The 24,757-nt window shown below is 51.4% G+C and overlaps 2 protein-coding genes across 4 annotated transcripts in view; one reads left to right on the forward strand and one right to left on the reverse strand.

The window, feature by feature from the left end:
• The window catches only part of nt5c3a (5'-nucleotidase, cytosolic IIIA), a 40,028-nt gene extending 36,369 nt beyond the window's left edge, over positions 1–3,659 (reverse strand). Inside the window, exon 1 of one of the 2 annotated variants that reach the window (XM_072466850.1) lies at positions 3,517–3,659. In XM_072466850.1, the coding sequence (XP_072322951.1) occupies positions 3,517–3,654 (138 nt within the window). In that variant the 5' untranslated portion in view covers positions 3,655–3,659. Of the gene's footprint in view, positions 1–3,309; positions 3,333–3,516 lie in introns of those variants that run through there. The other variant, XM_072466852.1, reaches the window with a different exon arrangement.
• A 3,216-nt stretch (positions 3,660–6,875) lies between these two features.
• bbs9 (Bardet-Biedl syndrome 9) overlaps positions 6,876–24,757 on the forward strand; it is a 597,963-nt gene continuing 580,081 nt past the window's right edge. For both annotated transcript variants that reach the window (XM_072466853.1, XM_072466854.1), the window contains exons 1-3: positions 6,876–6,943; positions 14,308–14,424; positions 18,902–19,052. In XM_072466853.1, coding sequence (XP_072322954.1) covers positions 14,319–14,424; positions 18,902–19,052 — 257 coding nt within the window. In that variant the 5' untranslated portion in view covers positions 6,876–6,943; positions 14,308–14,318. The remainder of the gene's footprint in view (positions 6,944–14,307; positions 14,425–18,901; positions 19,053–24,757) is intronic.

The raw sequence follows: 24,757 nt of genomic DNA on the forward strand, positions 1-24,757 counted from the left end.
CCAGACATGACAACCCACAGATCTCTGAATAGTTGACTAATGGATGTTAAAACGTTGATACTGCCCAAATAAACTGAAAGGCAAAGTACAACAGAAAACCAACCTTCATTAAAGATGAACAAAGATTAAAGTTCCAAAGCAAATGAGTTACTCAAGACTCTAAGAATTTACTCAACTGAATTGCTTTTCTCTGAAAATAATGTGCCTCAGATGACATACAAAATGCAGTTACGATGGGAAAGCAATGGGACGTGAATTTGTCATGTCTTATTTAAACTGTGGGCGTTCAATCCATTGTACTGTCGGGGGCCCCAGCGGGATCCGTGAAGGGCGCAAATGTGCATTTTTTTGCTGCACTGGTGTAATTACGTTGTTTAAATTTTGGGGTAATGTCCCTTTCCCAGGGATTCAGTTGATTTTCCAGTGCTTTGAAATCCACATCAATTTGGCATTGAGGAGACAGAAAAGGAGCTTGACTACTTTATCAAGCGGAGTGTTCAACATTGCTGAGTATCACTGGAGACACAGGCATGTTTTTATGTCCCCCTACATGGAAAGACCCAGGACTGCTGCAGGCATTACTGTTAATAGCAATCCACCCCTGGGCATGCACATTGACTTGTTCAGTGCATACACATGTGAATAACACTGCATCAGGGGGGCAGATTTCAGAAGCCCCAAAAAGAGCTGCTTTTCGACTGGGCGCACAACCAAGGGCTGACAATGCTGACTGCAGGCGGCATGATGCCGCAGTTTGCACATTCTCTCCATGTCTGCGTGGGTCTACCCCTACAACCCAAAAATATGCCCGATAGGTGGATTGGCCACGTTAATTTGCCCCAAGTGGAATTTTTAAAAAAAGAAATAGCTTCCCTTCCTTTCAGTCTTCACTACACCATACATCTCCGGGCCAAAATCATTTCTTTAAGAGATGAGAGTGGAGGGGAGAAAAGAGATGCGGGGGGGGGGGGGGGGGAAAGAAAAGAGATCCGGGTGAGGGGAGAGGAGAAGAGCTCCGGGGCGGCAGTGGGGGGGAAAGAGATTGTGGGGGGGGGGAAGGAAAGAGATCGGGGGGGAAGAGAGATCGGGGGGGAAGAGATCGGGGGGGGGAAAGAGATCGGGGGGGGAAAGAGATCAGGGGGGGGAAAGAGATCAGGGGGGGGAAAGAGATCGGGGGGGGGAAAGAGATCGGGGGGGGAAGAGATCGGGGGGGGAAAGAGATCGGGGGGGGAAAGAGATCGGGGGGGGAAAGAGATCGGGGGGGGAAAGAGATCGGGGGGGGAAAGAGATCGGGGGGGGAAAGAGATCGGGGGGGGAAAGAGATCGGGGGGGGGGAAAAGAGATCGGGGGGGGGGAAAGAGATCGGGGGGGGGGGGGGAGAAAGAGATCGGGGGGGGGAAAGAGATCGGGGGGGGAAAGAGATCGGGGGGGGAAAGAGATCGGGGGGGGAAAGAGATCGGGGGGGGAAAGAGATCGGGGGGGGAAAGAGATCGGGGGGGGAAAGAGATCGGGGGGGGAAAGAGATCGGGGGGGGAAAGAGATCGGGGGGAAAAGAGATTGGGGGGAAAAGAGATTGGGGGGAAAAGAGATTGGGGGGAAAAGAGATTGGGGGGAAAAGAGATTGGGGGGAAAAGAGATTGGGGGGAAAAGAGATTGGGGGGAAAAGAGATCGGGGGAAAAGAGATCGGGGGGGAAAGAGATCGGGGGGGAAAGAGATCGGGGGGGAAAGAGATCGGGGGGGGAAAGAGATCGGGGGGGGAAAGAGATCGGGGGGGGAAAGAGATCGGGGGGGGGAAAGAGATCGGGGGGGGGAAAGAGATCGGGGGGGGGGAAAGAGATCGGGGGGGGGGAAAGAGATCGGGGGGGGAAAGAGATCGGGGGGGGGGAAAGAGATCGGGGGGGGGGAAAGAGATCGGGGGGGGGGAAAGAGATCGGGGGGGGGGAAAGAGATCGGGGGGGGGGAAAGAGATCGGGGGGGGGGAAGAGATCGGGGGGGGGGAAGAGATCGGGGGGGGGGGAAAGAGATCGGGGGGGGGGAAAGAGATCGGGGGGGGGAAAGAGATCGGGGGGGGGAAGAGATCGGGGGGGGGAAGAGATCGGGGGGGGGGGGGAAGAGATCGGGGGGGGGGAAGAGATCGGGGGGGGGAGAAGAGATCGGGGGGGGGAAGAGATCGGGGGGGGGAAGAGATCGGGGGGGGGAAGAGATCGGGGGGGGGAAGAGATCGGGGGGGGGAAGAGATCGGGGGGGGGAAGAGATCGGGGGGGGGAAGAGATCGGGGGGGGGAAGAGATCGGGGGGGGAAGAGATCGGGGGGGGGAAGAGATCGGGGGGGGGAAGAGATCGGGGGGGGGAAGAGATCGGGGGGGGGAAGAGATCGGGGGGGGGAAGAGATCGGGGGGGGGAAGAGATCGGGGGGGGGAAGAGATCGGGGGGGGGGAAGAGATCGGGGGGGGGGAAGAGATCGGGGGGGGGGAAGAGATCGGGGGGGGAAAGAGATCGGGGGGGGAAAGAGATGGGGGGGGAAGAGATGGGGGGGGGAAGAGATGGGGGGGGGGAAGAGATGGGGGGGGGAAGAGATGGGGGGGGAAGAGATGGGGGGGGGAAGAGATGGGGGGGGGGGAAGAGATCGGGGGGGGGGAAAGAGATCGGGGGGGGAAGAGATGGGGGGGGGAAGAGATGGGGGGGGGAAAGAGATCGGGGGGAAAGTGATCGGGAGGGAAAGAGATTGGGGGGGAAAGAGATGGGGGGAAGAAGAGATCGGGGGGGCGGGGGGGGAAGAAGATTGGGGGGGGGAAAGAGATGGGGGGAAGGGTATCGGGGGGGGGAAGGGTATCGGGGGGGGGGAGAAGGGTGCCGGGGGGGGGGAAGGGTGCCGGGGGGGGGGGAAGGGTGCCGGGGGGGGGGGAGAAGGGTGCCGGGGGGGGGGAGAAGGGTGCCGGGGGGGGGGGGAGAAGGGTGCCGGGGGGGGGGGAGAAGGGTGCCGGGGGGGGGGGAAGGGTGCCGGGGGGGGAAGGGTGCCGGGGGGGGGGGGAAGGGTGCCGGGGGGGGGGGGGGGAAGGGTGCCGGGGGGGGGGGGGGGGAAGGGTGCCGGGGGGGGGGGGGAAGGGTGCCGGGGGGGGGGGGGGAAGGGTGCCGGGGGGGGGGGGGGGGAGGGAAGGGTGCCGGGGGGGGGAGGGAAGGGTGCCGGGGGGGGGGGAGGGAAGGGTGCCGGGGGGGGGGGGGGGGGGAAAAGAGTTCGGGGGGGGGGGAAAGGGTGCCGGGGGGGGGGGGGAAAGAGAGAGCCGGGCCCGGGGTGGGGGGGTCTCTCACCTGCTTCATCCCGGCCGCGGGCATCTGGGCGGTTTGTGCCGGTCTCCGGTGGGCGGCAATTGTGAGGCGGCTCAGCCCCAACACCAGCACCTTTGTGACCGCCCGGGACCCCCGTCCGGGCCTCACCCCCCACCGGGGACCCCCCTAGCCCGGGGGGGGGGCGCAACCCCGGGTAAACCCCCCGCCCGGCCGCGGCCGCCCGCTCACCATTTCGATGATCTTGGTCTTGCGGCCCGCTTTTTTCTTCATGGTGAATATGTACTGCGCTAGCACGGCGCCCCCGAACAGCACACAGACCCCGGCCCCGGCCACCGCGCCCAACTTCACCACCGCCCCCCGCTCCATCCGCCCGCCACTCACACCGCGCCTGCGCAGAGAGCGCTGGGCACCGCCACCTGCCGGCCCGCGCCTGCGCAGAGCGCGCTGGGCACCGCCACCTGCCGGCCCGCGCCTGCGCAGAGCGCGCTGGGCACCGCCACCTGCCGGCCCGCGCCTGCGCAGAGCGCGCTGGGCACCGCCACCTGCCGGCCCGCGCCTGCGCAGGGCGCGCTGGGCACCGCCACCTGCCGGCCCACGCCTGCGCAGAGCGCGCTGGGCGCCGCCACCTGCCGGCCCGCGCCTGCGCAGAGAACGCCGGATACCGGCCGCTCGCGCTTGCGCAGCGCCGGGCGCCGGCCGTGCCGGGCGGACGACTTTGCTGGGCGCGTTCTGCGCACGCGCAGAATCGACGTTATGTCAGATTGAGGAAGGAGGCCATTCGCCCCGTCCGGCCCCGTCCTTTGGAACAGCAACAGGCTCGTCCTATTCACTCACCTGTTCCATACTCCTGCAAATATTTTCGCTTGAATCCAGTTTCCTTACGACTGATAAAACGGAAATACTCTGGATGTGGGAAATGAGAAATATAAACACATTGGTGCAAAAACTCAACAGGTGCAACAGCACCTCTGAAAAGAGAAAGAGTTAACGTTTCGAGCCCAATATGACTCTTGATCAGAGTCCTTTTGATCGTAGAAGCCTCCATCAAATTCTAAGGCAGTACATTCCAAATCATTGCATAAAAAAGTTTTTCCTCATGTCACATTTTGCTATCTTGTCATTAATCTTAAATTGTCGCCCTTTGCTTCTCAACCCGTCTACCAAAGGGAAAAGTTATCTATCGAGATCCCACATGAATTTGAACACATCTATCAAACCTTTTCCAAAACTTCTGTAAGAAGAACATGCTTTTTCTTCATGGTGATGAAGAAATGGGGGGGAGAAAAGAGAGCCTTCTCCAATCTATCATAGAATTTACAGAGCAGAAGGAGGCCATCCGGCCCATCGAGTCTGCACCGGCCTCTGGAAAGAGCACCCTACCCAAGCCCACACCCCCACCCTATCCCCATAACCCAGTAACCCCACCCAACACTAAGGCAATTTGTCATGGCCAATCCACCTAACCTGCACATCTTTGGACTGGGAGGAAACCGGAGCACCCGGAGGAAACCCACGCAGAGACGGGGAGAACGTGCAGACTCCGCACAGACAGTGACCCAAGTTGATCCACATAGTCGAAGTTCCTGATCCCTGAAGCCATTCTTGTGTATCTTTTCTGCACTCACTCTAATGTGTGGTGGCCACAGTTGGACACAATACTCCAGTTGAGGCCAATCCAATTTCCTTGTGTTTGTACTATAGCCTCTTGTGTATAACCCCGAAGATCCTGTATATTTTATTAACTGCTCCTAACTCTAATGGTGAAACAGTGGCATGGTGGTTGGCACTGCCTCACAGCGCCAACGACCTGTGTTCGAATCATACCTCGTGTGACTGTGTAGAGTTTGCACATTCTCCCTGTGTCTGCGTGGGTTTCCTCCGGGTGCTACGGTTTTGTCCCAAAGTCCAAAGATGTGCAGGCTAGGTGGATTTGCCATGATAAATTGTCTCCAAGTGTCCAAAGTATTTGGGCAGCACGGTAGCACAAGCGTAGCACTGTGGCTTCACAGCACCAGCATCCCAGGTTCGATTCCCGGCTTGGGTCACTGTCTGTGTGGAGTCTGCACGTTCTCCCCGTGTCTGCGTGGGTTTCCTCCGGGTGCTCCGGTTTCCTCCCACAGTCCAAAGACGTGCAGGTTAGGTGGATTGGCCACGCTAAATTGCCCTTAGTGTCCAAAAAGGTTAGGAGGGGTTATTGGGTTACGGGGATAGGGTGGAAGTGAGGACTGAAGTGGGTCGGTGCAGACTCGATGGGCCGAATGGCCTCCTTCTGCACTGTATGTTCTATGTAAAGGTTAAGTGGGGTTATGAGGATCGGGTGGGGATTGGGTCTGTGTATGGTGGTCTTTCCAATGGTCGGTGCAGGCTTGATGGGCCGAATGGTCTCCTTTAGCACTGTAGGGGTTCTATGATTCTAAAGGCCTCCTATGCTATCATGATTCTATAATTTTAAATGTTATTATGTTCTACTTGGTTTTATGAAATTTGACCTTTGAAAGTAATTGATATTTAACTATAATAAAAGGTGCTAATGTAACAACAAATAATAATTTCTCTAAATTTTTTCTCTGCACGCTCCCACTTATCATATTGACTGATGTGCAGGTTAGGTGGATTCACCATGCTAAATTGCCTCTTCGTGTCCAAAGATGTGTAGGTTAAGTTATGGGGTTATGGGGATAGGGTGGGGGAGTGGGCCTAGGCAGAGTGCTCTTTCGAAGGGTCAGTGTCGTCTGAATGGCCTTCTTCTGCACTGTACAGATACTATGGAATAGACTGGGCCCCAAACACTAAATATGAAACCCATTTTTCCTCTATTGACCCTATATCCCCATGAATCACAAAAAGCTAGCAGGCAGGTTCAACAAGTAGTTAAGAAGTGAAACAGCATTATGACCTTTATTGCAAAGGGGCTGGAGTTTAAAAATAGGGAGATTTTGTTGTAAGTGTACAGGGTGTTGGTGAGGCCTCACTTGGAATACTGCATACAGTTTTGGTCCCTTACATAAAAAAAGCATACAGTAACATTGGAGACAGTCCAAAGGAGATTCACCAGGCTAATTTCTGGGATGAAAAGATTATCCTACCAAGAGAGACTAAATAGTCTGGGTCGGTATTCATTGGAGTTTAGAAGATTGGGAGGGGGGAACACGGTGGTGCAGTGGTTAGCACTGCTGCCTCACGGCGCTGAGGACCCGGGTTCAATCAATGTGCAGAGTTACGGGGATAGATCGGGGCTGTGAGTCTGGGTAGGGTGCTGTTTCAGAGGGTCAGTACCGACTCAATGGGCCTCATGGCCTCCTTCAAGCACCATAGGGATTTCATGTTCTGCTCCCTGTCCATGATTTAATTTGCTGGTTTAGCACAGTGGCCTAAACAGCTGGCTTGTAATGCAGAACACGGCCAGCAGCGCGGGTTCAATTCCCGTACCGGCCTCGGAACGTGGTGACCAGGGGCTTTTCACAGTAACTTCATTGAAACTTACTTGTGACAATAAATTATATTATTGTTATTATTATTGAGTCCCAGACATCTGGAGAACAATGAACTACAACTCCCGTCACACACTGCGGGCAGGCGCCAATCATTTCCGGTCCTGCGCAGTATCAGAGCGTCGCTCTCGGTGGCGCCATGACAACGGGGGAGCGGGCGGCGGGTGAGTGACTGACCCCAGGCCCCCCGGGTTGCTCGCCCCATGCCCGGGGAGGTGTTGTCGGTGCTGTGATGCTGAGCCGGGTTTAGTTCTGCTGAGGGGAGGGTCCACCCGCGGGCAGGGCCGGGGTCCCCAGGCTCGGGTCCGGCTGCTCCCTCCACTGTCCCCCCCCACCCCAACGGGGATCACCCTGAGCGGGGCCGGGCCTGCTCTCTGCAGCGGGGCCGGGCCTGCTCTCTGCAGCGGGGCCGGGCCTGCTCTCTGCAGCGGGCTGCAAAGCCGACTAGGCTGCACAAATCCTGCGAATATCCCAGGGTTAAGCCCAGCTGCTGTGCTATTTCCCACATTCACAACCATTCGGTAACCGCCTCCCTGGGGGGGGGGGGGGGGTAGTAATCATCTTAATTAGTGTCACAAGTAGGCTTACATTAACACCGCAATGAAGTTACTGTGAAAAGCCCCTAGTCGCCACATTCCGGCACCTGTTCGTGTACACAGAGGGAGAATACAGAATGATCAATTCACCTAACGGCGCGTCTTTTGGGACTTGTGGGAGGAAACCGGAGCACCCGGAGAAAACCCACGCAGACACGGGGAGAACGTGCAGACTCTGCACAGACAGCGACCCAAGCCAATCGAACCTGGGACCCTGGCGCTGTGAAGCCACAGTGCTAACCACTTGTGCTACCGTGCCGCCGGTTCAGTTAACGGAAAAAAGTCAAGTTAAAAGCGAAGGTAGAAGTGCAGGTTAATCATCAGGACTTCAAACTATTGAAAGGGGCTGAGGCTCAGGAGTTGTTAGTACAATTTCCAGAACACATAATAGAACGGAGAGTGTGGAAACCGTCAGGAATCTAACTTCAGGTAGAGCAATAAAGGTGACAAGTATGAGAATGGAGGTGGTCAATGCAGGACTGAAGGTGTTGTACCCAAATGCATGCAGTATACAAAACAAGATAAATGAGCTTGTTGCGCACATTGAAATTGGGCGATGCGATGTTGTGGGCATCACGAGACGTGGCTGCAAAGGGGAACAGGGCTGGGATCTAAATATCCAAGGATACGTGTCCCGTCGAAAGGACAGGCAGATGGGCAAAGGGTGCAAGGTTGCATTGTTAGAAAGAAATGAAATTCAATTGATAGCAAGAAGCAATATAGGGTCGGAAGGTGTAGAATCTCTGTGGGTAGAGTTGAGCAATCGGCAAGGTAAATAGACCCTGATGGGAGTTATGTACAGGCCCCCTAGCCGTAGTCTGAATGTGGAGCAGAAAATAAATCAGGTGATAGATAAGGCATGTAAAAAGCCAATATTGCAAAAATCATGGGAGACTTCAATATGCAGGTGGACTGGGAAAATCAGGTTGGTAGATCCCGAAAATTAATTTGTGGAATATCTTTGTGATAGTCTTGTTGAGCAGCATGTTGCAGAGTCAACTAGGGAACAGGCAATTCTGGACTTGGTGATGTGAAATGAGGCAGACTTGATTCGGGAACTTAATAATAATAATCTTTCTTGTTACAAGTAGGCTTACAACACTGCAATGAAGTTACTGGAAAAATCCCCTAGTCGCCACACTCCAGCGCCTCTGCGGGTACACAGAGGGAGAATTCAGAATGTCCACTTCACCCAACAAGTACGTCTTTGGGACTTGTGGGAGGAAATTGGAGCACCTGGAGGAAACCCACGGAGACACGGGGAGAACGTGCAGACGAGGGGATTTTCATGGCATACCAGAACATAGGGCAGCACGGCAGCATAATGGTTAGCAAGGGCAGTACGGTGGCATAGTGGTTAGTAAGGCAGCATTCTAGCATAGTGGTTAGCACAATTGCTTCAGGGTCCCAGGCTCGATTCCCGGCTTGGGTCACCATCTATGCAGAGTCTGCACATTCTCCCTGTGTCTGCGTGGGTTTCCTCCGGGTGCTTTGGTTTCCTCCCAGTCCAAAGATTTGCAGATTAGGTGGATTGGTCATGCTAAATTGCCCTTGGTGTCCAAAATTGCCCTTATTGTTGGATGGGGTTACTGGGTTATAGGGATAGGATGGAGGTGTGGGCTTGGGTAAGGTGCTCTTTCCAAGAGCTGGTGCAGACTCGATGGGCCGAATGGCCTCCTTCTGCACTGTAAATTCTGTGATTCTATGAACTTCAAGAGTCAGAGGGCAGAGGTGAATGTAGTGGCCATCACTAAGGAGAAGTTGGTGGGGAAACTGAAAGGTCAGAAGGTGGATAAATCACCTGGACCGGATGGACAACACGCCAGGATTCTAAAGGAGGTAGCTGAGGAGATTGTGGATGTACTGGTGGTGATCTTTCAGGAATCACTGGAGTCAGGGAGGGTCCCAGAGGACTGGAAAATGGTTAAATGTTACACCCCTATTTAAGAAGGGAGTGAGGCAGAAGACGTGAAATTATAGGCTGGTTAGCCTGACTTTGGTCGTTGGCAAGACTTTAGAGTCCGTTATCAAGGATGAGATTGCAGAGTACTTGGAAGTGCGTGGTAAAATAGGACTGAGTCGGAGGGACAGGTTGTGTTGAGGAAGCGGGGAGGCTGCAGAAGGATTTGAACAGGCTAGGAAGTGGCAGATGGAATACAATGTGGAAAAGTGAGGTTATGTACTTTGGGAGGAAGAATACAGGCATAGACTATTTTCTAAATGGAGAAAGACTTCGGAAATCTGAAGCACAAAGGGACTTAGGAGTCCGAGTTTAGGATTCTCTTCAGGTTAACATGCAGTAACATTCATTTGGCAGTTAGGAAGGCAAATGCAATGTTAGCATTCATTTCAAGAGGACTAGAATACAAGAGCAGGGAGGTGCTGCTGAGGCTGTATAAGGCTCTGGTCAGACCCTATTTGGAATATTGTGAGCAATTTTGGGCCCTGTAACTAAGGAAGGATGTGCTGGCCTTGGAGGAGTTTCACCAGAATGATCCCTGGAATGAAGGCCTTGTACTATGAGGAGCGGTTGAGGACTCTGGGCCTGTACTCAATGGAGTTTAGAAGGATGAGAGAGACGGGCAGCACGGTAGCATTGTGGATAGCACAATTGCTTCACAGCTCCAGGGTCCCAGGTTCGATTCCGGCTTGGGTCACTGTCTGTGCGGAGTCTGCACATCCTCCCCGTGTCTGCATGAGTTTCCTCCGGGAGCTTCGGTTTCCTCCCACAGTCCAAAGATGTGCAGGTTAGGTGGATTGGCCATGCTAAATTGCCCTTAGTGTCCAAAATTGCCCTTGGTATTGGGTTGGGTTATGGGGATAGGGTGGAGGTGTTGACCTTGGGTAGGGTGCTCTTTCCAAGAGCCGGTGCAGACTCGATGGGCCGAATGGCCTCCTTCTGCACTGTAAATTCTATGATCTTATTGAAACTTACAGAATATTCAGAGGCCTAGATAGAGTGGACATGGAGAGGATGTTTCCACTAGTAGGAGAAATGAGAACTCGAGGGCACAGCCTCCGACTGAATGGAAGACGTTTTAAAACCGAGATGAGGAGGAATTTCTTCAGCCAGTGGGTGGTGAATCTGTGGAACACGTTGCCGCAGAAGGCTGCGGAGGCCAAATCTTGCCGAATGGCCTAATTCTACTATATTTGCTTAGATTGGATTGGTTTAGTGTCATGTGGTACATTGAAAAGTATTTTTCTGCGAGCAGCTCAACAGATCATTAAGTTACATGAAAATAAAATAAAATAAAACAAAATACATAATGGGCAACATAAGCTACTCAGTGTAACTACATAAACACTGGCATTGGGTGAAGCATACAGGGTGTAGTGTGAATCAGGTCAGTCCATAAGAGGGTCATTTAGGAGTCTGGTAACAGCGGGGAAGAAGCTGTTTTTGAGTCTGTTCATGCGTGTTCTCAGACTTCTGTATCTCCTGCCCGATGGAAGAAGTTGGAAGAGTGAGTGTGGGAGGGGTCTTTGATTATACTGCCCGCTTTCCCCAGGCAGCGGGAGGTGTAGATGGAGTCAATGGATGGGAGGCAGGTTTGTGTGATGGACTGGGCTGTGTTCACGTCTCTCTGAAGTTTCTTGCGGTCTTGGGCTGAGCAGTTGCCATACCAGGCTGTGATGTAGCCCGATAGGATGCTTTCTATGGTGCATCTGTAAAAGTTGGTAAGGGTTAATGTGGACATGCCGAATTTCCTTAGTTTCCTGAGGAAGTATAGGCGCTGTTGTGCTTTCTTGGTGGTAGCGTCGATGTGGGTGGATCAGGACAGATTTTTGGAGATGTGCACCCCTAGGTATTTGAAGCTGCTAACCATCTCCACCTCGGCCCCGTTGATGCTGACAGGGGTGTGTACAGTACTTTGCTTCCTGAAGTCAATGACCAGCTCTTTAGTTTTGCTGGCATTGAGGGAGAGATCGTTGTCGCTACACCACTCCACCAGGTTCTCTATCTCTCTCCTGTATTCGGACTCGTCGTTATTCGAGGTCCGGCCCACTATGGTCGTATCGTCAGCAATCTAGTAGATGGAGTTGGAACTAAATTTTGCCACGCAGTCGTGTGTGTCCAGGGAGTAGAGTAGGGGGCTAAGTACACAGCCTTGCGGGGCGCCGGTGTTGAGGACTATTGTGGAGGAGGTGTTGTTGTTCATTCTTACTGATTGTGGTCTGTGGGTCAGAAAGTCGAGGATCCAGTTGCATGGTGAGGAGCCAAATCCTAGGTTTTGGAGTTTTTGATTTGAGCTTGGCTGGGATTATGGTGTTGAAGGCGGAGCTGTAATCTGATGTAGGAGTCCTTGTTGTTGAGGTGCTCCAGGAATAAGTGAAGGGCAAGGGAGTTAGCGTCTGCTGTGGACCGGTTGCGGCGGTATGTAAAATTGTAGCACATTGCTAGTCTGTGAGTCTAGCTTGGTCTGATATTCTCTCTTGGCATCTCGGATGGCTTTGCAGGGGTCGTACCTGGATTTCTGGTTTAGCTGGCTTAGCTCAGTGGGCTAGACATATGGTTTGTGATGCAGAACAAGGCCAGCAGTGCAGGTTCAATTCCCGTACCAGCTGAGAATTCTGAATTCTCCCTCAGTGTACCTGAACAGGCGCCGGAATGAGGCGACCCGGAGCTTTTAACAGTAACTTCATTGCAGTGTTAATGTAAGCCTACTTGTGACAATAAAAAAAAAGAAAAAGATTATTTCTTGTATAGGTCAGGGTCGCCTGACTTGAACGCCTCAGACCTCTCCTTCAGTAGGGAGTCAATCTCGGGATTGAGCTATGGTTTCCGGTTGGGGAATGTACGTACTGCTTTCTTTGACACGCAGTCGTCTGCACATTTGCTGATGAAGTCTGTGACGGTGGTGGCATACTCATTTAAGTTGGTTGTTGAGTTCTTAAATATGGAGCAGTCCATTGTCTGTAAACAGTCACGTAGGAGCTCTTCTGTTTCATCGGAAGCACTGCACGACCTTCTTAGTTGGATTCTCCCGCTAGAGTTTCTGCTTATATATGGTCTAACTCACCCACTGATTTGGACACATATTTATTGAGTGTAAGAAACATTTATATTACCTGTGTCATTTTTTAAACTTGTGTTAATGAGTTTAAAACTGTTCAGGTAGCCTTTGTTTGGAATTATTGGAGCTAAATGTATCCCGCTGATCATGGAAAAAATGGGACTTGATCAACTGGCCCCGACTCATCCTGGCACAAGTGGGAAAAGTGGCACAAAGCTAATTCTAGCAGGGAATGTTGCACAACATTGTTTTCACGCACAAATTCCCTTAGAAAATAATACGGAATATTGGAAGGTTTGCAGACATGTTGCTAACTTTTGGTTGGCTCTTAATTTGGCTCTATTTAATCACATTTGCTCTAGAGTCGCCAGGTATCTTTCGACACCGCCACAAGGTTCAGAACCGAATACTGATCAATGACTCGATACACCAGTTAGTTAGTTCAAAAGCAATGCTCATTTATTTACACAGTCAAATCTACTCATGCATAAACTCTACAAACTAAACTACCACGATTACAAAGCCTATACTTAGCTTTAGGCACCCACTCAGTCAGAGGAAGAATGGCCGTTGCTCGGTTCTGAGGCTGCTGGGTTGGGCTGTTTACAGGGTGGCAACTAGGAGCGTCTATCTCGTAGCGTGCGTTGACTTGGAACTTACTTGGTCTGCTGGAGCTGCTCGGCTGGTCTTTCTCTTCGGTGAGAGCCAAAGCCAAAGGAGGGCGTTCTCCCTTGGAGGATACCTTTTTTACTCAAAAGGGCTTCGCACTCTTTTGGGCGGGCCTTGAACTTGGCCTCAACTAATTGGGTCTTTCCCAATCATCGGTATCGATTTTCCTCCAATAGAGGGGTGGTTCCCTGATCGCTGGGCGTGTCCTGGTGACTGTCAGTCTGCTTTGCCTAAGCTTCTTCTGGCGCCGGGGAGTCTGTCCTAACATTGTGTATCTAAATGTTTCCCTTTTGTCCCCCGGAGATGGCTCATTAGTATGTAAATCGTTTGGCAGTTTCTGGCCTGTCTGAGCGTTTAAGGTTCTAATCAACAGACAGGGCTTGCACCTGCTTGTTCCTTAGCATTGTCCAATTTTCCCTGCAGTCTTTGCAAGTGTCCATTTTGTAATCAGGACGTGGCCATCCCAGATGACTATAGCCACGTCCTGGAGTGGAACTTGAACATGAATCAGTGGCACAGGTGCTATTCACTGAGCCGTACCGTGCAGAGGATATTCAATTAGGTGAAAGTCATTTCTTCCAGTATATATAAAAAAGGGAATTTTTATGGTAGTCAATTATTGGCTGCTGATAATGTGTCGGTCATCGTTACTGTTGGCTGACCCTCAATTTCAGGATGATGTCTTTTCAGGGTTACAGGTTTCTGCCACAGGTCTTCAAGCTCTGTTGGTTCCCTGCCCCCCACCCCCCCCGCTCTGTCTCCCACCCCGCTCTATCCATTCCACCTCCACCCGCATCTGCCCCCCTCCGCCCGCCCTGCACCCCCCCCCCCCCCCCCCCAGCTCACCCTCCTCAACTTTAATGCACCAATTTGACCTGTGTCTGTGCTTGTGCCAAGTTTGTGAAATGATGTTGAGAAGTCTGTGATTTCCTGCTCCCTCCGAAGTCGATTGCCTTTTGAACGGCTTGTCGCGTTTTACCGCCCTGCCATGCTGTGACGGTGTGGTAAAACCCTGCCCCTTTTCTATTTTCAAACTCTTGAAAGGTTGTTGCTGAATTATTTAGTCAGAATATGCACTCTGAGGGTAAGAAAAGACACATTTCCATATAAAGGTTATCGCATATGGGCAGCAAGAAAGCAAATACATTCTCTCCGAGATAGTAAAATCTGCAGCCTTCCTGTGAGTTTAAAGAATATTTTCTATCGTTCTGTAGTCTGACCATTTCACTGCCTTGGTCATTTCAGGTTGAAGGAAGATGTCTTTGTTTAAAGCTCGAGACTGGTGGGCCACAGTTGTGGGAGAGCAAGAGGAATTTGACCAAGGCTGCTTATGTATTGCTGATGTTGACAACAGTGGAAATGGTAAGTGTAGTTGATACCCTGGCTTAGAAGAATGTTTTGTGTCCTCAGGTGGAATGAAGTAATTGTGTTTGGCTGCTTAAAGTAAATCCATTCCTTAATGTGACATTTGCCAGTTGTAGGATTTATTCTCGCTTAATATAAGCCAGTACAAACACATACTTTACAAAAAGCTTTTAAGCTGTGCACGAGTCCAGCTATTGCCCTCGCATGCTTCCTACTCCTTTCGGAGCGCAGCTCCTTCCTCAGGTGAATCATTCACCCGAGGAAGGAGCAGTGCTCCGAAAGCCAGGGATTCGAAACAAACCTGTTGGACTTTAACCTGATGTTGTAAAACTTCTTGCTGTGCGCACCCCTGTCCAACGCTGGCACCTCCTCATCATGGCTACTTCTGAAACGGAGTCTACCAGCCTCTGCTGGTCTAATTTCCTCAGCTTTAGTACATGTGCGCTGTAAGAAACAATTTCCCTCCCTCAGGATGGGGCTTTAAGAGACTTCCACAGTGTGGAAGGGGATATGGAATTGGACCTATTTACTTTAATGTAATCATCAATAGAGGTGGACAGGCGCTCGCAACACTTTTTATCGGTCAGCATAGTAGCCAAACTCGGGTGGACGTTGGGAGGGGCCAGATTCCAGCAACAGATCAACAAAGTATGGGGAGTGGCCAGAGATTAGAATTGCTGAGTACTTGGCCACCGATGGGAGGAGAGCCCTGGCTGAATGAAAAATCAATGCGCGTGTACACATGGTGAACATGGGAGAAAAAAGGAGAAATCCCTGTCATTCGGATGCAAAAAGCACCAGGGGTCTACTCCTCCCACCTGAGCCATGAAGGAAGACTAAGACCTGGACACCCCGATGGGGCAAAAAATTTGAGTTTTGATCGATCCAATTTTGGGTCAGGAACACAGTTCAACTCGTCTCCTAAAATAAGATGGAGTGTATTGAGGTTGGGAAAGGAAGACAACAAAGAATTGATGAAATTCTTATAACCCCAATGAGGGCGACATTGACCAGAACTACTGGGGTTCAATAGGGAGCCGCATATGATTATATATCGACCGTTTGGGTCAACGACAATCTGGGATGGGGAGACTGGGACTCTAATGTTGATTAAAATCGCTGTGTCCCTGGCCCTGCTATTAAAACTAGATTGAAAACATGCCCAACCCATCCTGGTCTGATCTTTAACCCGTAAATGGGTTTCTTGGAAAAAAACAGTATCAGAATTTAGGCTCTTAGGATGCGGAAATGCTCTTGATTGTTTGACAGGGCCATTCAAACCCCAAACGTTCCAGGTAATCCGTCGGATTGGAGTCTCCCGCCATCCTGCAAACCGGAGTCAGTCATTGCCAAGGAGGGATGTTAAACAAGGGGCGCTGAGAACAAAAGCAAGAAGATCAATTTGAGATGGCCACCTAGTCAAGTCAGGAGACTCGACAAAGAGAGACCAGCAGACACCGTCAGCAAACTAAAAACCCCCCAACCCGAACGTGCCATCGCAGTTGAGCATAACAGCAAAAAGCAAATGGAACGGTGGCAAACAACTTCACCTAAAACCTGCAAATAACAGAACACAACTCAACACAAACTCTCTAAAATCATTTTTAAAAATGTTATGAGTTGCAGAAAACCCTTTGTTATCGCTCCTGTTAACTAATACACCTTGTTAGCAGGGAGACTCCCAACTGGGCAGTAAAAACCTACTTAACTTCGAGCACCACGGGAGCAACTGAAAGTCACACCAAATAGTAATAATGGAAAGAAAGAAAATAGGTTATTGTAAGGTACGAACAGTCGAAATCCCTCAGGTACAACTACGGTCATCATGAATACACCCAAACAACAGGCATGAAAAGAACCCATACAACAAGCCATAGATCAGATTAAGCAGAGCACAAATTGTGATTTTGGATGACAGCGTCTGTATCTCTTGGCGAGTCAGGAAAAGTCCTTTCCATTGACTGTTACATGAAGGCGCACTGGATAAATCATCCCAAAAGTTTTTTAAAATAAATTTAGTGTACCCAATTCTTTTTTTTTTCCAATTAAGGCGCAATTTGATGTGGCCAATCCACCTATCATGCACATCTTTGGGTTGTGGGTGTGAGACTCACGCAGACATGTTCAAACACGGACAGTGACCCGGGTCTGGGATCAAACCCGGGTCTTCGGCAGTGTGAGGCAGCAGTGTTAACCACTGCACCACCGTGCCACCCCCTAGTCACCCCAAGGTTTACTCCATTCTTATATAGGTGACATTTCATTTTGTTAAAGGCGGCCCTTTTCTTGGTCTGCACTCATGTCCTCGAATAATCTGATAGAGTGGCCTTCCCACGTAAAATCATGGTGCTCTCTTGCCCATCGAAGCACCAACTCCTCCTGAAAGCTGTGAAACCTTGTGATTACCGCATGAGGAGGATCTCCAGAGAGAGGCTTGGTTCAAATCGAACGGTGGGCATGGTGTAATTCTGGGGGCGATGGAAGTACGTTCGCACCCACCATTTTGTGGAACAGGTCTGAGAAATACCGCGTGGGGTGTGGCTTTTGACCTCCAGTAACCCCACAACATGTACATTTTGCCTTCTGGATCTGCTCTGCAGGTCGTCCAGCTTGGATGTTAATGCCATGTTATCTTTGATCGCAACGGCAAGGTCAGAGTCCAAGCAGGTGATCCTATCACTATGGTCAGACAATGCAGTCTCCATGTGGCTCCTTGTGCTGACGGTCTGGTTGGTGATCTTGAGAACTGAACGAATAAGGGCCAAGGCCTCCTTTATTGATCTTTTAAGATCCAAAGTCAAGCATTGTCGATATGTTTTGAGCTCAACCGCCAAAATGTTGCTGAGTGCTTCACCGTTAGTGGAGTGGCTGGGAAGAAGCTACCATTGCCATCTTACCCTCAGTTGATCCTTGGGGGCTTCAGGATCTGAGGTGCCGTTGAAATTCAGGGTGACTCTTTTCAGGCTTTGCTTTACCTGGGCACCACAGAGATGAGGAAACTCCATTCAGATAATTTCAGGGTTTTCTCGAGACATTTACGACCTGCGGTGCCGGGAAAAAGGGTAGAAAGGCCAGGTTTCCAGCGGGAGCCACCTCGTGAGCATCTTCCCCTCGCGTCGCATGACCAGATGTCCTGGGTTTTAGTTTCAGTTCAAACTGCCTGTGTTGTGCTTAGAGTTCACAATATGAAAAGTAAACACAAGGTTGGAGAAAGAATGAGCTGTTGCTTAGCAAATAGGAGATAATATTTAGGTTAGAAGATTTTTTGAGTTTAGTTTTAAACTGAATCTACAGCAGTTGGAGCTAGGAAGCTGGAGAGAGAACATCTTTCTCAGCTCTGCTACAATAATAGCCATACCATAGAGTAATGGGCAAGAAAGAAGCTAATGGACAGTTAGTTCTAAAAACCAAAGAATGATGGGAAGTTTCCAGGAAGATTGAAGTAAAAAGGAACAAGGTGGAACTGCCATTGGAACAGTTACAGTTTAAAGTCCGAGCTGAGAAATGCAGACCTGGTGAAGTTAGCCAGTGAAAAGCCAGAAGTGTGAAGCACTCCTAAGGTTGGTGATATCTCACTACAGCCTATGAAGTAAAAGATTGAAGCAACTGTGAAGAAATTGGTGGCTAGATCTTGAGAGACTGCAAAAGTTTGAAAGCCCCTGTCTACTCAAGACAAAGGAATACTGACAGGAGAGTTGGAAAACCTGGAGGCAGATGTGGAAAGGATGCTTCCAGTTGTGGAAGAGACTAGAACTAGGGAAACACAGTTTAATAATAAGGGGCCTCCCATTTAAGATGGAAATGAGAAGAAATTTTGTCACTCAGCGGGTGGTGAATGTTTGGAACTCTCTTCCCCAGAGAGCGGAACATCTCTCTCAGATTGAATATTTTTATCGCAGAGTAGATAGATTCTTGATTTTACAAGAAGAGTCAAAGGTAAAGCCACAATCAGATCTGCCATTCCTTTTTGAATGGCAAGGCTGGCTTGAGGGGCCCAATGACCTACCTCTGCTCCTAATACATATGTTTATATTCCTGGTGCCATGGAGAAAAGCTCGCTGAAGAAAGCTCCTGTCTAAGCTACATCCCTTTTGGATTCTGGCCCTTTCCTAAGAAACCTAAGGAAAACATTTGAAATGACCACAAGGGCTTAAAGCCCTGACCACCAGCTGATTGGAGGAGCTGTACACACAGACTAGGTTATTGCTGTATGTTAAACAGGATCTGAAATCCTCTGTAGGATTTCACTTCATCATTTGAATCCATGGGATGCCCTGTGAATTCATGTACCCTCACCTCGAATAAATTGTACTTTCTAGGCCCCAAGGTACAACGATTCACACTGATTTTACAAATTAATATTTGTTCTGATTGTATAATTACTTGATGTGTATTAGTTAACTGCTTTGACTGTTTATGCTTCATGGTGTATTCAAGTGAGCAATGTCATCATTTTTTCTTTTGCTATTTTCAGATAAAATTATTGTTGGCAGTTATAAGGGAATTCTACGTATCTATTCCCCACAGCCTGCCAAACCTGGGGCAGCGCTTCATCCAGAGGAGCTAATCCTCGAGCTTCAACTACAGGATCCTATATTGCAAGTGGAAGTTGGCAAATTTGTCTCGTAAGTTGATAAAAGAAAGAATGGAGAAATGCATTGTGGAGAAACGGAAAAGGTTAAATTAACAACTGAATAGCAACTAGTTAAATATTTGTGTTTAGAAACTGCTCATGAGTATGGGAGCGGGTTGGAATGGAGGTATTTTGCATTTTTATGCTGACGTGCTTGGTAACTGCACTATCTTGTGTCCTAAACTTTGGTGGGCAGTAAGCGGCCTGAACTAGAGGAGGGAAAACTGTTGGGTTTCCATTACCTAATTGCAATTTCAATGAGCAGTCCCGGAACATGGGATTATACAGCACAAAGGGCGCCTGGAATGACTCATTTGTATAGATCCAATTAATCTCACCTCTTCCCCACAGCTCTCTGACTTTTCCCTAATTCCCTTTTGAAAGTTGTTGTTGAATCTGTTTTCACCACCCTTTCACCTTGTGCGTTCTTGATCACAACCCGCTGCGTAATTTTCTTTCTGACGTTGATTCTGTGTGTGTCTTTTGGTTGTTCCTCCTTCTGTCACTCAGAACAGTTTCTTCCTGAGCGTGTGCAGTTGGGGACTGGATTGTGATCAGTGTGGCATCTTATGGATCAGTCGGGTGCTCAATATTACTGTGTCGGTGTACGTGGCAAATGGTCACGGGAAGGGTGAATTATACTCCGATGTAAGTCAGTGCACTCCAGAAAGGAATGATCCTGTGGAATTCACGACCACAGAAAGTAGTTGAGGCCAAAACATTGTGTGTTTCTTGAAGGAATTAGGTCTAGCTCTTGGGTCTAAAGGGATATGGAGGGGGAAGGCGGGATCAGGGTATTGAACTTGATGATCAGCAATGATCATAATGAATGGTGGCGCAGTCTCGAAGGGCCGAATGGCCTCCTGCTTCTATTTCCTAGTATGTAAGTTCGGGAGGGAAAGAACTCATTGTCACTGAGATGAAAAGTTTCTCTGTACTGCAAGCCTGGGCTTTGAAAGGTTTCTGTTAAGCTGTTGAAACATGGTTCAAAATTAATGCAAAATGTGAGAGATTTTGTAATGAGGAACAGATTTGTGCCTGCTCCCCTTATTTAATACCAGTTCAGGTCTTGAGAACCTTGCATCACATCGCCATCTATTGGCCAGTACTCACAACTACATCACTACAGATGACTGCTCATTCACAGGGTGGTTTCAATCCTAAATGTTTCAAAGTTTAAAGATTTATTCTGTAACCAATGAGTAAAATCACAGCATTTTGTTTTCATTTGTCTTTTTTTGTGAGGTTGGAAGAATTAAAAAAAAAAAAATTTAGATTTAAAGTACCCAATTATTTTTTTCCAATGAAGGGGCAATTTAGCGTGGCCAATCCACCTAACCTGCACATCTTTGGTTGTGGGGATGAGACCCACGTCGACACGGGGAGAATGTGGAAACTCCACACGGACAGTGACCCTGGGCCAGTGTTATAACCTGCCTACTTACCATTGGCGGGGGACTAATGACAATCCCACAATCCTGTGGCAGTATGAGCTTCCCCAATGAGGGGGGGGCGGAAAAACCATTAGTAAACTCCTAGTTTAAATAAAGCTGGCCAGTTTAGGAACCAGCAGGAAGGAGTGTGCAGCAAGGGACGTTGCTGCTGCTGTTATATATATATATATATGTTATTGTAAATAAATGTTATTACTTTGTATCCTTAAACTCGTGCTGGATTCTTCGTGGCCCTCACAGCCAGGATCGAACCCGGGTCCTGGGCGCCGTGAGGCAGCAGTGCTAGAGGTTGGAACAAATACCCGGTGTCAGGAACATTGGGCCACTTCCTATTGATCATAAATTCCTTTCGATATAGATTGTTCAGTAAGACTACAAACCCAATTTCGCGGAAATGAGAGCAACTTAATCAATTGCTCCTATCTGCATGCCACAATTAAAAGCTTATCCTCAGCATGCAACAGATAGCAAGGCTGATAAATCCAACCATCTCCCATTCAGTAACATTCCCAGTGTTAAATCCCCTGCCACCCACATCCTGAGCGTTACCATCAACCAGAAAGGAGTGTGATGGAATACTCTCCACTTGCCTGGATGAGTGCAGCCACAGCAACTTGATTGGCATCCCATCCCCCACGTTCAACATCCACCCTCTCTCTCCACGACTGATGCACAGTGGCAGCCGTGTGTACCATCTATAAGATGCACTGCAGTAACTCAACAAGGCTAGTTTTCAGTACTTTCCAAAACCCATGACCTCGACGACTTCGAAGGTCAAGGGCAGCAGATGAAAGAGAAGACACCTCTTCCGCGGGTCACACAGCACCCTGACTTTGAAATATATCCCCGTTTCTTCACTGCTGCTGGCACAAAATCCTGGAACTCCCTTCCTAACGGCACTGTGAGTGTGCGTACCTACACACCATGGATTTCAGCTGTTCAGGAATGTGGCTCACCACCACCATCTCAAGGGCACTTGGGGATGGGCAATAACTGCCGGCCGAGCCAGCAACGCCATATCCCGTGAAAATGTTTTGAAACATCACAAATGCATGAAAGTTGAGTCTTGTCTAGGAGAGTAATCTATGATGCCAGGCGCTAAAAGCTTTGAATGAAGAACAAAGGAATGGGAGGAGGCCAGTCAACCACAGGAGCCTATACCATCACTCGTTTAGGTGCTGCTTGAGTACCCTGGCCGGCGCTCCGGGGCGCAGAGTCTTCCCGGCCGGCACTCCGGGGCGCAGAGTCCCTCCCTGCCGGCACTCCGGGGCGCAGAGTCGTCCCCCCCCCGCCGGCACTCCGGGGGGCAGAGTCCCCCCCGGCCGGCACTCCGGGGCGCAGAGTCTCCCCCCCCGGCCGGCACTCCGGGGGGCAGAGTCCCCCCCGCCGGCACTCCGGGGGGCAGAGTCCCCCCCGCCGGCACTCCGGGGCGCAGAGTCTCCCCCCCCGGCCGGCACTCCGGGGGGCAGAGTCCCCCCCGCCGGCACTCCGGGGGGCAGAGTCCCCCCCGCCGGCACTCCGGGGGGCAGAGTCCCCCCCGCCGGCACTCCGGGGGGCAGAGTCCCCCCCCGGCCGGCACTCCGGGGGGCAGAGTCCCCCCCGCCGGCACTCCGGGGCGCAGAGTCTCCCCCCCCCCCGGCCGGCACTCCGGGGGGCAGAGTCTCCCCCCCCCCCCCCCCAGCCGGCACTCCGGGGGGCAGAGTCCACCCCCCCCCAGCCGGCACTCCGGGGGGCAGAGTCCCCCCCCCCCCCGGCCGGCACTCCGGGGGGCAGAGTCCCTCCCGGCCGGCACTCCGGGGGGCAGAGTCTCCCCCCCCCCCACCGGCGCTCCTGGGCGCAGAGTCCCCCCCCGGCCGGCGCTCCGGGGCGCAGAGTCTCCCCCCCCTGACCGGCACTCCGGGGGGCAGAGTCCCCCCCTGACCGGCACTCCGGGGGGCAGAGTCCCCCCCTGACCGGCACTCCGGGGGGCAGAGTCCCCCCCTGACCGGCACTCCGGGGGGCAGAGTCCCCCCCTGACCGGCACTCCGGGGGGGCAGAGTCCCCCCCTGACCGGCACTCCGGGGGGCAGAGTCCCCCCCTGACCGGCACTCCGGGGGGCAGAGTCCCCCCCTGACCGGCACTCCGGGGGGCAGAGTCCCCCCCTGACCGGCACTCCGGGGGGCAGAGTCCCCCCCTGACCGGCACTCCGGGGCGCAGAGTCCCTCCCTGCCGGCACTCCGGGGCGCAGAGTCCCCCCCGGCCGGCACTCCGGGGCGCAGAGTCTCCCCCCCCGGCCGGCGCTCCGGGGCGCAGAGTCGTCCCCCCCACGGCCGGCGCTCCGGGGCGCAGAGTCCCTCCCGGCCGGCACTCCGGGGGGCAGAGTCCCCCCCCCCCCCGGCCGGCGCTCCGGGGCGCAGAGTCGTCCCCCCCACGGCCGGCGCTCCGGGGGGCAGAGTCCCTCCCGGCCGGCACTCCGGGGGGCAGAGTCCCCCCCCCCCCGGCCGGCACTCCGGGGGGCAGAGTCCCTCCCGGCCGGCACTCCGGGGGGCAGAGTCCCTCCCTGCCGGCACTCCGGGGCGCAGAGTCCCCCCCGGCCGGCACTCCGGGGCGCAGAGTCCCTCCCTGCCGGCACTCCGGGGGGCAGAGTCCCTCCCGGCCGGCACTCCGGGGCGCAGAGTCCCTGGGAACATGAATGACACTTGCAGGTATTTTCTTTGGCAGTTCCCATAAAACCTGGGCCTCTTCTGTCAGAGGCCTCCCTATTCTCCATGTTTCATTTATTTATTGGCCAAAGACCATGATCTATGTGGAAGAGTCAGTGATGTTTCAAATATACATAATACCAGCTGTTGAAATTGTGTCCACATTCCCATGGGAATATCTCCCAGTGGGAAAATCTTTATTTTTTCCCATACCAAGTCCCAGGACTGAAGTGGCGATTGAGTTGACGAGGGATGCAGCCCCTCTTATCCATTATTGAGATAGTAATCTTGCTCTCTGCACTCTGACCCCAACAAGCCATGTAACTTTGACTGTGCCCACTTGGCATATGCAGTAATTTCTGTATTTCATGGCAGTGGACACTTAGTGAGCTGTGAACCAACCATGTGTATTCGGGGTGGCATGGTGACGCAGTGGTTAGCACTGCTGCCTCACGGCGCCGGGACCGGGGTTCAATCCTGGCCCCGGGTCACTGTGTGTGTGGAGTTTGCTCATTCTCCCCGTGTCTGCTTGGGTCTCACGCCCCCAGCCTAAAGATGTGCAGGTGGATTGGTAACGCTAAATTGCCCCTTAATTGGAAAAATTAAGAAAACATTTTTCAACCTGTGGGAGATTATAATGCTGTTTTGAACAATCTGGACTTTTGTGTTGGTCATGTTAGGGAATGAGGTGCTGTGAAACTTATCTATTAAGATAAATAATTCAGTGAAATTAACAGCATGCCTTTGATCAACAGAGGGAGCCATTCTACTGTGAATTAACAGAGTAAATTTACTGTTGAAATTCTCAATTCTGGCACTCAGTGTCTCCTACATCCAAGTCTCCAATTGGTTCAAAGTTTAAAATAAATTGTCAAAGTTTACCCACCAGATAATATCAACAATGCATAGATTAGCTCAGGTCCCGCAGAGGGCTGCCATTTTACCTGATGATGCTGGCGGGTTTAATTTTACCAAGTAGTTCTCTGGTCCACCTTTACCTCTGACTCAGCTGAATGTATGGCTGTACAAGGGCTTTCAAAAATAATGGGAATAAAATTGAAATAACCCATAAAAATGGTCACTTCTGTATTAGAAATAATACAAGTGGTCTCGGGCATGAATACATGATCCTACCGGAGGTTTAATTCTGGCACAATTCCCAGCAGGAGATTTAACCAGGTGCGCAAGTGTCAATTCAGGAACCTCCACCAGAGCCACGCAGCCATGTTGGTCTGAAACATTGTAAAGTGCTCATGGTCCTTTGCTACCATAAATGGCCATAACTAGCTGGACCTATTTGGCTTTGAAAAACCTTTGCTTTAATTGATAGATACTTAATATACACCACCATTAGCAGCTTTAATATCGATAAACATTCCAAGGCGCTTTGCAGAAACGTACACAGCCAAAGCTGGAGGTTAAGCCAAAGGCGGAGATGTTATGAGGGGTGTCTAAAAGCTTGATTACAGAGGTGGGTCTTAAAGAGGAGGATGGAGAGGCAGAGAGGGAATTCCAAGTTTGGGCTTTAGGCATAAGCTGAGTGACCCTGGCTGAATCCAAAC

The sequence above is a fragment of the Scyliorhinus torazame genome, chromosome 11 (assembly GCF_047496885.1).
Source record: "Scyliorhinus torazame isolate Kashiwa2021f chromosome 11, sScyTor2.1, whole genome shotgun sequence".
Lineage (NCBI taxonomy): Eukaryota > Metazoa > Chordata > Chondrichthyes > Carcharhiniformes > Scyliorhinidae > Scyliorhinus > Scyliorhinus torazame.